The sequence below is a fragment of the Streptopelia decaocto genome (genome assembly GCF_964273445.1).
Source record: "Streptopelia decaocto genome assembly, chromosome: 1".
Lineage (NCBI taxonomy): Eukaryota > Metazoa > Chordata > Aves > Columbiformes > Columbidae > Streptopelia > Streptopelia decaocto.
Window position 1 is genome coordinate 183,818,183 of NC_138663.1, and position 12,567 is coordinate 183,830,749.

General features: G+C 40.8%; 1 protein-coding gene across 1 annotated transcript; it reads right to left on the reverse strand.

Moving 5' to 3' along the window:
• Positions 1-97: 97 nt before the first annotated feature.
• Positions 98-12,328, reverse strand: CKAP2 (cytoskeleton associated protein 2). Its single transcript, XM_082059954.1, is given in 10 exon segments — positions 98-828; positions 830-961; positions 1,850-2,240; positions 2,961-3,033; positions 3,576-3,743; positions 4,321-4,507; positions 5,531-6,348; positions 7,428-7,506; positions 9,882-9,966; positions 12,194-12,328. Coding segments are annotated over 10 exon segments (2,106 nt in total). The 5' UTR covers positions 12,270-12,328; the 3' UTR covers positions 98-731.
• Positions 12,329-12,567: the final 239 nt, after the last annotated feature.

A 12,567-nucleotide genomic window follows, 5' to 3' on the forward strand; every position in this document is an offset into this window, starting at 1 on the left:
CAGACTAAAATAATTTTCAGAATTCCAGTCTCAGGCCTATAGCCATGTTCTATAACTAGTTTCCAACCTAAAGCCCATAAATAAAGAACAAATACAGTTCAGTTGATTAGTTTAATAAGTCTACCATATTACAGACAAATGCAAACCAACATTACAACAGGCACATAGTAATTAGTGTATCAGATCTCATCTAACGGAGATTTCATCATGAATAAACATGGTAACTAAAGGGATCAAACTCAGTTGTGTTGAAATACCCCCTAAAAATGGATACAACAGTTTAAACTTAGTGTACACCTTACTAGGTAGTTTCAGTTTTCAAAACTAAAGGTTGCTGTAGTAGATAATTGCCTACATTATTTTTTTTCTTAAACTAAAGATTAGATTATACAAGTCTGAACATTTTATAGGAATTACAACAGGAGAACAGTAGATATTAGCACTATACTAAAATCAAATAGTTACATGAAGTGTTAAACCTAGTCCTTAATTCAATATTTAATGAATCATATTTAACATGACAGTTTAAAAGTACTAAACCAGACCAGATTTACAATTCTGAAAAGCAGAAACTTAAATTCAAAAGTTCAGTGACTCCAGCAGTCAATCTTAAGCCATCCACACAAGTTTTAGATAGCTCCTCTCTCAAAGCAGCTAAAAGCAAACACCACCCCAGCTCTCCTTAAAAAGGGTCCGATCTTTAACCCTCCCATAGCATTTAATGCTACTTTTTACTCTTCTACTTCAGCACTTGTTTCCTTGAGCGCATTGGTCTGTTTGTGGATAAATACAGTGGCTTTTGGTTCCAGTTCTCCCAGCTGTTCAAATGGAGGCATATGCATCTTCATCTTGAACAGTATCCAACACCTTGCACATCTTCTCCCGAATGCGTTGAGAATATCGCAAAGGGGTAACAACTTTCAGGTCTTTAGTACCGGAGTCATTTGCTTCATGATACATCCTCACACAAAAAAAAGAAAAAAAATAAACATAGGCATACCATCATACAGCTACCTCTGTAGTACCATAGCACCTAGTAGAAACAGCAAGTCATGATTCCTCTTCAACTCTTTCCCCTTCCCATAGCCAAAGAAAATGGGAAATAGGCCCTTTCCCATTCATACAGTTAAAACCAGATATACAAATCTTTCCTTAGGTAAAATATTTTGATCTGGAGAATCTCCTGAAAGGAGTTTCCAGAGGTAGATTCCCCAGTAGTTCCATCAGGAAGAAACTGTTCTTCCTGCTATGAGGGATAGCAGAGAGTTGCCATGAGTCCAGCTTCATCAGATGCCAAAACCAAGCACAACTTTCCTAAGTCCACTATCTTGGAAAAATCTTGTGGCAAAAAAAAATTATTTAAATGTTATCTGTTTTGTCCTGAGATTAGCACCCAGATTTTTGCCTCAGGATACAATTAAGATAACATTTACAGGACAGTTACATCTTCTTCACTTCTTCTGTGTTGTATCACATGCAATAACATCTACATTTGAAAAAGGGAGGACTGGAGACACCTACTTTCTCTTTACCTAGCTCAGTGTAGAACGTCTACTGCCATGTGGGCTCTGGGAAGGGATCCTAAACCTGGAATTTATGTATCTACCACAAAGATGTTTGATTACTCTATAGTAAGGCATTCAAAAAGCAAAACAGTTTGAGTAAATAGAGGACTTTATTTTAAGAGACTTCCTTCTGAAGGAAGAGGAAGCAATCCTAAAAAACTAAGTTCTTGAGAACTTTTAACTAGCTGTTCACAAATGCAGTGCTTCCCTGTTTTAACAGGACATAAACATTACTGTTGCCCCAGACACTGCAAACTTTCCATAGTTACTTGAACCAATCTTACCATTCCAAGTGTGGTGTGGTAGACGGATTATATGTCATTGAATAAGATGTGTCATTTTCCTTCTCAGGAGAATTAACTACTTGGGCTATATCTTTTTCCCCATCCTCATTCTGCTCTTGTGTTTCCCATTTTCCTTTCTTCTTTGTACGTTCCTTAGTCTTGTGCTTTTTATTGCTTTTTGGCAAGATCTCTTCTCTTGGTTTCAAGTCTGAATGCACCACTTCTTTTTTGATCTCTTCACTGCTAGTTTCTGCCTTCTTGTCATCACCCTCTGCTTTTTGGTCATCAGAGTCAAAATCCTTGAAGGCCTCCTGAACCTGCTCTACAGATGAACTTGGTTCCTTGCTGACTTCCACTACCTCACTTAAATGAGCTTCTGTCACACTTCCCCCTAAAATTGAAAAGTTGAAGAAAATACATATAGGATTAGTTGAAACTACAGAAGAGTTAATGTTTTAGAGATCTCTGAAATCTTAGAGTTTTACATGAGAATGAAAGTTAAGTATGTGTTGAGTCTGAACCACAGCAATTGAAGTTACTAATTATTTTAGTCACCTTCAAGAACTTGCAACCTCAAAACTCAGGCTAAGTACATCCTAAGAAGACATTCTCTTCCTTCCCAAATGCAGCAGCTCTGAACAAGTATTTCAGTCAGTTTCTGGAGTCAATTACTTGTCAGGTTCTGTTATATTGAGCAGGAATTCATATGGCTACTTTGCTTCCAAAAGCAGAATATTTACCGCCTTTGTCACTACACCATAACACCATTCATCTGCTAGTGAAGCTGCATGTGTCAAAGAGGCAACTGATTTTTAGCTCACAAGAATATTTTTATTTACTCTTTGCTTATCAGGATAAAATAGCTGGACAGCACTGCTTTGCTAGAGTTTAAGTAGAAAGTTTGAATATGAAAGCATCTCCACTACTCATTTTAACATGCCCACAATTGAAAAGTGTTAGTTTAGTCAAGGCTGGTTTCAAAAACAATTGAGTACCAAATTATCACAGTGAAGTTGCCATGAAACAGAATTAAATATAGGCACAAATAAACAGTTACCTTGTGTTGCCTGACAAGCCAGACATTTAACTAAGTCAGAGTGCTCACACTTACCATCCTCAAACTTAAAAAGGCTTTCAGTGTTTTTCATAGTATCTATCAGAGCATGTCGCAGTTCAACTCTAGGCTGGAAAAAAGTTGTAATGTTTTAGAAAAAAGAATTCAAACATCAACCATCATTTCATCTTATTCGGTATAACAGTTACAGGGAAAGTGGTACAGACCACATGATGTTCATGTTATAAAACCTTTATTTAATGCTCTTTGGAACACATGTTAGAACATGTGAATTCTGCATTTGTGCACTAAGACTGTATTTGATGCCCTGAGATTTTTCACAGGAATTAAGTCCATCAATAAATATAAAATTAAATTGTTTGGGGTTTCTAGGGATACTAGAAGTCTCAGTCCCTAATTACCTGTAGGTATTCTTCTATGGTATTTCGGTGATCCTAAACCTTTCTTCTTGAAAGTAGTAAGTAGTGTAGAAAGTATCTGCAGTGGTTACAGAGCTAGACAAATCAATTTTTTTAATGTTCAAGTAGGTTACTTGTGGCTTTCCTTATACTATAGAGGGATATATTAAAATCAGAAGTAGCTGGATTTTATATACCATACTATCATGCCTTTATATTTGTATAATCTCAAACTTCAAGACAAGCTGCTCACCACTGCTCCTGCCAAAATGGCCTCCTCATAGATGGCAATAAGTTTTTCGAGAGGGCCCATCTGTTCAAGACGCATGCAGCAGATCCAATATTTTGCAAGCTTTTTAGCCCCAGGAATGCTCTGTGTCAAATCTTCCAACATGGCACGTACTTCATCACCTTGACATCCCTAAAGTCAACACAAGAGCTGAGATTTAAATGCAGGCATTTTGAGGCACTGTATTTTAGCTGGTTTTGAACAAGAAGGCAAGTATTTTTTTCTTTCTTTGAAGAATAACCCTGAAAGCTGAAGATAGCAAGTATTTCCAAGACTGAATTATGAACTTGAACAAGATTGTCATTCACCTATTCTTCCAAATGAGATTCATACAGTCGTATGTAAGTAAGTAGAAGGGATAGTCAAATGCATAGACATCTTCAGAATTATGTAAAATGGACTTTTCCAGAAGTCCAGGCAAGTTTCTGCAAATGCAAACTTGCTTTAGATTACTCTGTAGCTACTCTCATTACATTATAGCTTTTTCTACTTATTATGATGTTATTATTGCCTAATCTTAAGTAGTTCAATAAGTTAGTGAAGCTTAAGTGAAAATTAATTTCTTCGGGTGTCAGCAAAGAGCTATGATACTGCTTAACTTGGGAAGCAATTAGTCCCCTGCATCTGACTCCCAGGTCCAGTACAGCTGTAGGACTTGCAGGTTATAGGGTCTTATACATTAGAACTTGGTAGGCAAGGGACCAAATACCTGTTCAATTAAATGTAGACACTCTGCCAGAGTCTTCTTGACCTTTTCACTATGTAATACATGCTCTAAAGAATTGCCAGAAGACAATTCTTGTTCTTCCCTTTTAGACTTGGGTTTCAGAAGCACACATGTTGGAGGTCTCCTCATCACTTTTCCTCTGGATGCCCTCCACTCAGCCAGGCGAGCTCTGCATTTAAGAAGATTATTAGGTGAAGTGACAGATGTTCTATCTTTTTTTACATTGATTGACACTAGCTAGGCTAAGTCATACACAGACATACTTTCCAGATAGGCCTCAAGCCCTTTATCCTAAAAGAAACGCAGCTGCCATTTAGACCTGCATGGAAATTTCAGAACCATGCGTTATCACTGTCTGCCTTAGGTATCTATCAGGTCAGAACACTTTAATCTCCCCTTCTCCAGCAGCAGCAAGAGACTTAGGCTACAGACACTTTTTTCCAAGAGAGGGTAAAAAACGCTTCTGAGTTATTCACCTGTGCCACCTCTCTTCCCTAATCTCACTTCAAACCAGAAAACTAGAAACTATCTCTAAAGTCACCAAGCATGGAGAGCAGGCCAGACCAACCCAGAACACAGCTTTTAAAATCTGAAAGTGATGTATAAAACTGTGAAGACTGTATTTCAGACTTCCTATACACTTCACTTCAACCCCATCCCCTAGACCACCAATTTTTAGTAAATGTGACTTTCTACAAGGAGCTCTGTCAATACTAATTAAGTTTTAGATTATCAGTCTTCCTCACCCCATTGTCTAAGCTGCATTCATTGAACTGAAAAATGTCATTGCCAAGTGCTCTCCTTTAGCCCATCAACATGTTTACCTTGAATCAGCCATCTTTTTTTGCTAAAGCAGCAGCATGCATGACAATTCACTTACAAGAGTATCTGTCATGCGTAAGGCTGTCGCAATACTTAGCCTAAAAACCAGAGAGCTTGAGCAATATACACTTTTTATTTATAACTACACAGGACAAGCTGTAAGTTTGAAGAGCTGCTGTAATTAGTTTGAATCCTGATTTCTCAGTACTAAGTCTACAGTTTTAGCCTGCTGCCCTTGGGCATCAAGTTCAAACACTCAGTTCTCTTTTTTCCCCAGCACATTCACAACAAGAAATAGATCAAAATAGACATTATTGGAAAGAAGGTCTAAATACCAAGATCAAGCTACAACAGTGAGTAATGCAGTTACCTTCTCTCTTCTGCTGTCTCTTTTGGCAGAGTAGATTTACTCTTGGCTTTAGTTTTAGAATCCTGTCCCAACTTTGTACCAGGAACAAGAGAAACTGTTTTTGCTGGAGCTTCTGGTCTTGCATCTTCACAAAAATCTGCACATCTCTTCACTCCTAGAGCTCTGCGGTCAAAATTGTTAGAAGCAGCCTTCGGTAGCTGTGGTCCCCTTTCACTGATCATTTTTTGGACTGTTACTTTCTTTGACACTACAGCAGGTGTCAGTTGCCATTTCTTCAGACTGCTAATAGCAGCTTTGTCAGATTGTTTGTTCTGGAATGGGAAGGTACCATTTGGTTTTACAGAATTATGGTACTTTGTGACTTTGACGGTCTTCACAACTATACTACAGCTGCTCATGGACAAAGAACTTGCTGTTGGTCTGGTGGCAGAAGGAAGAAGCTTCTTATCTGGCAAGGAACTATCTTTCCCCTCATGTTTTGGTACTTTTCGGAAGGAGTTTATCTTTGATGGGATGATTTTGCCACGATATGTACCAAACACTTGTTTCTTTGGTAGGCTGACACTTGAATTTTGTTTTGTTTCTGCAATCAATTCCTTCTCTTTCATGCTTTTCATTTGCAAGAAGGACTTACTAAGTGACACATGCTGAGATTTTATTTCAGTGACTTCATTCTTGGATGCATGATCTTCAGGATTATACTTTGCACCTGATATGGAATTTGTCAGTGTGCTTGTAGAAGAGTTTAAAGTAACATTTTTTTCTGAGGCTCCATTTGATTGGTCCCATGACAGTTCATTAGCATTTTCTTTATTTTCCTGAAATCAGAATGACATCCATGGAGATGTTAGACGTACATTCATGTTACACGTTACTTGTTTCCAAAAGAGGCTTTCACTCATTCACAGGACTAACGTGATTAAGTGCCACTTTAAAAGTATCTATGAAAGTAGTGTATATATACTGAGTAGAATATTTGTCAACTATTATTGCAGAATTCACATCACAAATCAGTAGGGATTATTTAAACTCTATCTTGGAAGTAAGGAGGCCTGAGGGCTACACTCTTGTTAAAGAGAGAAAACCATCTTTAAGCGACTGCTGGCTTTTAACTGCCAAAATCACCTTGTAAGAAGAGTCAAAGTAGAAGCTTGCTTTAGGCTTTATATAGTCAAAAGCAGCTATCTCAGTGTGCATACCCCATCACTTAATGGCAATATCATTCCTCCACTTAGTGTGGATACCCTACTAACACAAGGTAGTGAGTAAAGCTTTTAATTAGGGCATTAGAATATGTCACCAGAAGAGGGAGAATTATTCACAGAATCACAGAATGTTAGGGATCGGAAGGGACCTCCAGAAATCATCTAGTCCAATCCCCCTGCTGGAACAGGAACACCTAGATGAGGTTACACTCTGATTAGATATTAGCATCTACTTCTGATTACATTAGATTTGACAGCATCACCACACATTCAACAGTTCGTTTTGTTAGTAGTTTGGTGCTTTTCCAAGTAACAGAATACAATAGAAGAATTCTCTGCTCTAAATAAAGACCTTCCACAGATCTTAAATAATTTCTCCAAAGAGTGAAAATCTATCCAAAAAGTTCTGAGAGTCTCAAGAAAAGTTGTTAAAATTTAATCATAATTTCAGCAATCATGGTAACCTCTTCAATCCCCTCTCTGGTCAGGTGCAAACTGAATATCAATATGATGCATTATGTACAGTAATGTGACAGCTCTCTAAAAAGCCTATATTAAGCAGTCACTAAATAAAGTTTTAGCAAACTACAACTCTGCACCTGCAAACTACTTAAATATAGTTTAAATGAGAGGAATGTTGTAGCCACAGAAACAGAGTGCCGTCTGTATTTGCATATCAATCAAAAACTTACCATTCCTGGCTTTGGAGATGCTGAGAGCTGTGTTTTGCCTTGCAGTTTACTGCTAGTTGCTCTCCTAGTTCTGCTACTGCTTAAAAAAAAGAAGACATCTTAAATCATCCTGCAATATAAAGGAATGTATTTTTAGAGGAAGTTCACATGCTCCAGGTGGCAGTCCACAGGCTGAATTCACACTGAAACATTTCTGTTCAGCTTGTACTCTTCCTCCAGAAAAAAATGAATGGCTAAGCAACCACTGATCAGGACCTAGACTGCAAAACATCCCTTCTTGCACACAAAGAGCTGGCTACCAGAAGGGAAAAGGACAGACCTGATTTACTGCAGATGCCATTCCTATGTGTAAGGATGAGCAACAACCTGTCTGGCCTGACACATCTGTTAGAGAAGGTCAAGATTCTAAATGCTGCAATTGAGGGGGAAGAGGGAGCAGCACACAGAACTGAAGCTCAGCTACTGCCATCATCAGAGGCCAGGCCATTTGAGGAGAGTCTGTGGAAGGAACTATGTGTCCTGTTCAATGACAGGTTCCAAAACCTACAGTCAGGCACCAGAACTGGCATCAGACTATCCAGCGAGTAACAAAACCACCAAGAGCAGTATTGTCTCCTAGCAACTATGAAAATGTATTGACAGCTCAGAAGAGAAATGCCTCAGTTTAAAGTTACAAATCCAAATTCTTCATCAAATGCTGCATGATTCATTATATGAATCATGTAGCACTGTTGCATGTGACTGGAAATTAATATTCCAGTTAGCAACCAATATCTTCACATCAGATGATCTTCTGGAAGCCACCTGAGTTGTAAATGAAGGTACATTAGTGAAAATAAAGATAATTAGTGACTTTGAAATGCTGGACAACACAATCTGCTTCAAGCCATCACCTCCATGTCACCTGTGGTAGAGAACACATGTTAAGGGAACTAATCAAAAGTAATGGAATCATAGAATCATTTAGGTTGAAAAAGACCTTTAAGATCATTGAATCCAATTGTAAACCTAACACTGCCAAATCCACCACTAAGCCATGTCCCTAAGCACCACATCTACACGCCTTTTAAACAGATCCAGAGATGGCACTTCCCTGGGCAGCCTGTTGCAATGCTTGTTAGCCCCTCCAGTGAAGAAAATTTTCCTGATATCCAATCTAAACCTCCCTTGGCACAGCCTGAGGCCATTTCTTCTCATCCTATCACTTGTTACTTGGGAAAAAGAGACCAACACACAACTTACTACAACCTTCTTTCAGGTAGTCAACAGTGTGTAACAGTGAAAGCTTTACAAAAGGGACATAGCTGCAAAATAAAAACATTAGTCATACCCACATACATGATGGTGCTAAACAATCAGTTAACTGAAGACTATGAAGAGCCCTGGAATTTAATAGCCAGAGAAGAAACTGAAAACAAGGAAAAGTAATGTAGATCAAATGCTAAATTAAGAGTATTGGTACAATGAAATAGTTGGCACAATTTTCTAACACGATAGCTTTCTACAACATGAAAACATTTGCCTTTCCCTGCTACACAGAGCAAATCTTTGACAACTTGTATTTATCCTTGTCATTTATGCATATTTTATATTCAAAGGTCATTGCTCAGGTAGATTTGTACTACCAAGTAGTTCTGTGCTGTAGAACATGGCACCACAGCACCTCAAGTGCACAAAACTGTAGGCAAGACTTCATTTAGATGGGAACAAATTTCAGACTGAAATGTACCACTTGCAAAAACATTAAAATAAGTGACAAAGCTACACCATGAACTAATACTAATATTAGAGCTGGAACCCTCTGTACTTCTTCACAGCACCGTCTTCTCTAAAGAAGCTTCTCTTGCTTATTGGAAGCTCTTATAGTAAACGTCCAGACTTCAGACAACAGCAGGAAGAAAATTTAAATAGAAGTAAATAAAAAGAAGCACTACTAATTGGTGATAGGTGCCCGCACTCTTTTTACAGAACATTACACCTACCTGCTGGCCATCACACAGGCTTGGTTTTATTACAGTATATTTTGCTTTTAGCACAAAATAGTGACTCAGAAATTATAAAAATACAATGAAGCTAGATCAAGTGGATTGTGAACACATGCAGCATAGCCCAAGTAGAAAGGAGGAAGAAAGTTATTTGCAGAAGGAAGGTTATAGAGGCAAACAGCTAAGTGGCATCTGAAATGAGGGCTCTGCCATGAATGCATTCTGTCCTGTCTCAGTCTCTAGAAGAAACACTAATACACTTCATGAATTGCATCTATTAAATATTTGCTTAACAAAAACTTTTAGCCTCTTCTGACTTTAAAAGGACTTCAGTAAATCCATGAGGTACCCAGTCTCAGTTGCATGGTCTCACCTTTTGGTTCAGGTTCTCTGTAAGAACTGCTATCTACCTCTTTCCCACTGACCAGGGACTTTTCTAAAGCAACATAAGCCATAGCAGAAATACTACCTGATCGATCCCTGGTTTTCTTCAATGAGCACACCAGAAAAGGTCTTTTTCCTTGATCGATATTCTTCAACTTTTTGTCTTTGTTCTAGTGGGTTAAAAACAAACAAGCACCTTATTACATTTTCAGCCGAAACAGCAATGCCAGAGAAACTTTGTCTCTTAGACAAAAAGGAAGTGCAATTAGAAAAGCATCAAGACATTGTAAAACACAGACACTGTGGATGAAGAAGTCTTTAATATTCACATCTTATGATGTCTTACAGATTCTCTTATTTCTTGAGAAAGGCTATTTTCAAGTGGCAGCTGAATGCAATTTCACAGCTATGCAAGGTGCCTGGTTGGCTGCATTAGGCTAAAAGAAACATGATTTTGTGACCTGAAGAAATCAGGCTCTTTCTTTTACCTTCCAGTTTCCTGACCAGTATTTCACATGCTTACTGTTACTTACAGCAAGCACACTTTTCACTTGTGACACTAGTGAGATAAGTATAGCATGCACAGGAAACACCATGCACCTGAGCCCAACTGACCATTTGTAATATCATTTACTGCTTTTTCTGTTGTCATCTACACAAATGTTAAATCAATGGAAATCTTAATAACAGCACAAAAACACTCCTGAAGTAGTCTTAAGCCAGCTGTCACTGTCTTAATACAGAAAGCCATCTCAGCACAGGATACTATTTCACATGTTTTCACTGGTTGACTGCACACCAGACTTTGGTGCTTCGTAGGACCACATTGTTGATCTTTTTCAGATAACTTTCTTTATTCCCACAGGAAGCTCGTGACCTTAGATTGGTAGAAGTAGCTAACATGGTCCTGCTACCCAAAGCAAGCTTGAGCATCCACACAGCCGCTCTAGGCAGTTAAGACTCCAAGTCTTACAAACGTTTCACGTGCAGTAGGATGTAAGAGCAATAAATATTATCTGTGACTCAGAACAACAATTCATTTATGGCATTCAGGATCTCATGGTATTGCACCATCCCCCCATAACAGACAGGCTCATTCAACTGTGGAAGTCTTCAGTTAACTCACATGTAAACCCCAACTTCTGCCCATCCTAGGCAGGCACAAGTCCCCAATCTGAATCTGTTTGAACACGTTATCTTTCATATTGTGTCTTGCCAACTGTTCTTGATTCACACTTCAGAAGTCTTTGCAAAGTCCATCAACATGTTCCCTCAATTATGAGGTATTTCTGTATTACTTAAGTTTAGACAGTGAATATTACTAAGACATTATTGCCTTTGAGAACTCGAACATTAATCTTGGAACGAAGCACTTGATTGCACACTCTCCATGGTAATAAGCTGTCATCCCACATAATGGAATAATTATCCTAAGAACCTCCTTCTAGTATAGAAGAGCTGAGAAAGGGAAGTTCTTTGTCATACACTGACACACCAAAGCCTTAAACACACAGCCAGCAGAGTGGATTGACACTTAGGCTTGTGGCAAAGCTGCATTTCACTTCAGATACAGTGGATTTTTAGCAGAAATGTCCCAGCCCACACTGAATGAAGCCTGAGTGTCACAGAATGGTTTGGGTTGGAAGGGACCTCTGGAGATCATCTAGTCCAATCCCCCCACCAAAGCAGGAACACCTAGATGAGGTTACACAGGAAGGTGTCCCGGCGGGTTTTGAATGTCTCCAGAGAAGGAGACTCCACAACCTCCCTGGGCAGCCTGTTCCAGTGCTCTGTCACGCTTGAAGAGAGTCAGTGTACACCACCTGCTTCTGAAGAGGTGCACCTGTCAAGATATGCTGCACAGCAGCGAGCCCAATGTGCATCCTGGCGCCTCCCAGGTACCTTCTGCTTCCAAAACTCAGGTGTCCTCAACTTCAAACCGGTCAGAAAATAATAAACAGAAAAGTGCCGGCCTAGATCAGAGGATTTGCTTGATTCAATAGGATGCTGTTGAATTAAGGCATGCCTTTCTCTACGCAGGAAGGCTTTCATTCCAGAAGCCCGGCCTGGCGGGCAGAGCACCGGCCCCGGCCCCGCGAGGGGAGGGCGAACCCTCATCGACCCACTCGCACCACTCAGAAGCTCTAAGGCCAGGGCAGCGGCCGCTGCTGCCAAGTCCTACACAGTCTCCTGTCCTCGTCTCCCGCTCCCCGGGAGAAGCGACCAGCTCCCCTCTGCCGACGGCTCCTCCCTTACCCGCCGCGGCCGTAACCGCCGCTGCGCAGGGTGGTAACGACAGCCAGCCCCAGCAGCGAGCGCCTCGGCTCCGCGCGGATGGAACGAAGAACCGTTCAGCCCCTTAGGCTTTATCTCCCGGTGGCCGCCCCGCAGCCTTACCTCGTTTCGCGGGCTCGGACCTGCGGCTCGCCGGGAGCCGGAGTGGGGGTTTCGCCGCCATGGCCGCCCGCGACATAAAGGCGGTTGTGAACAGTAGCGCGCGCCGCCGCCGCTGTTTGAATCGGCCGCCGTACAGCGCCTTCCTGATTGGGCCAGCCGTGGGACTTGAACTGGCCAATGGCGGGAGGGCAGTGCGGTACCGGCCGTGCCTGGCGCGGCGGCCGGGCCGGCAGGGGTCGCGCGGCGGTGGCCGCTGGGTGGGCGGGGCGGGAAGGGCGCGACGGGCGCGCGGCGCCCCCTGCCGCTGCGGGAAGATGGCGGCCGCTCCTCGTGCCGCCGCTAGAGGGCGCGGGGCGGGCGGGGATGGGGCCTGC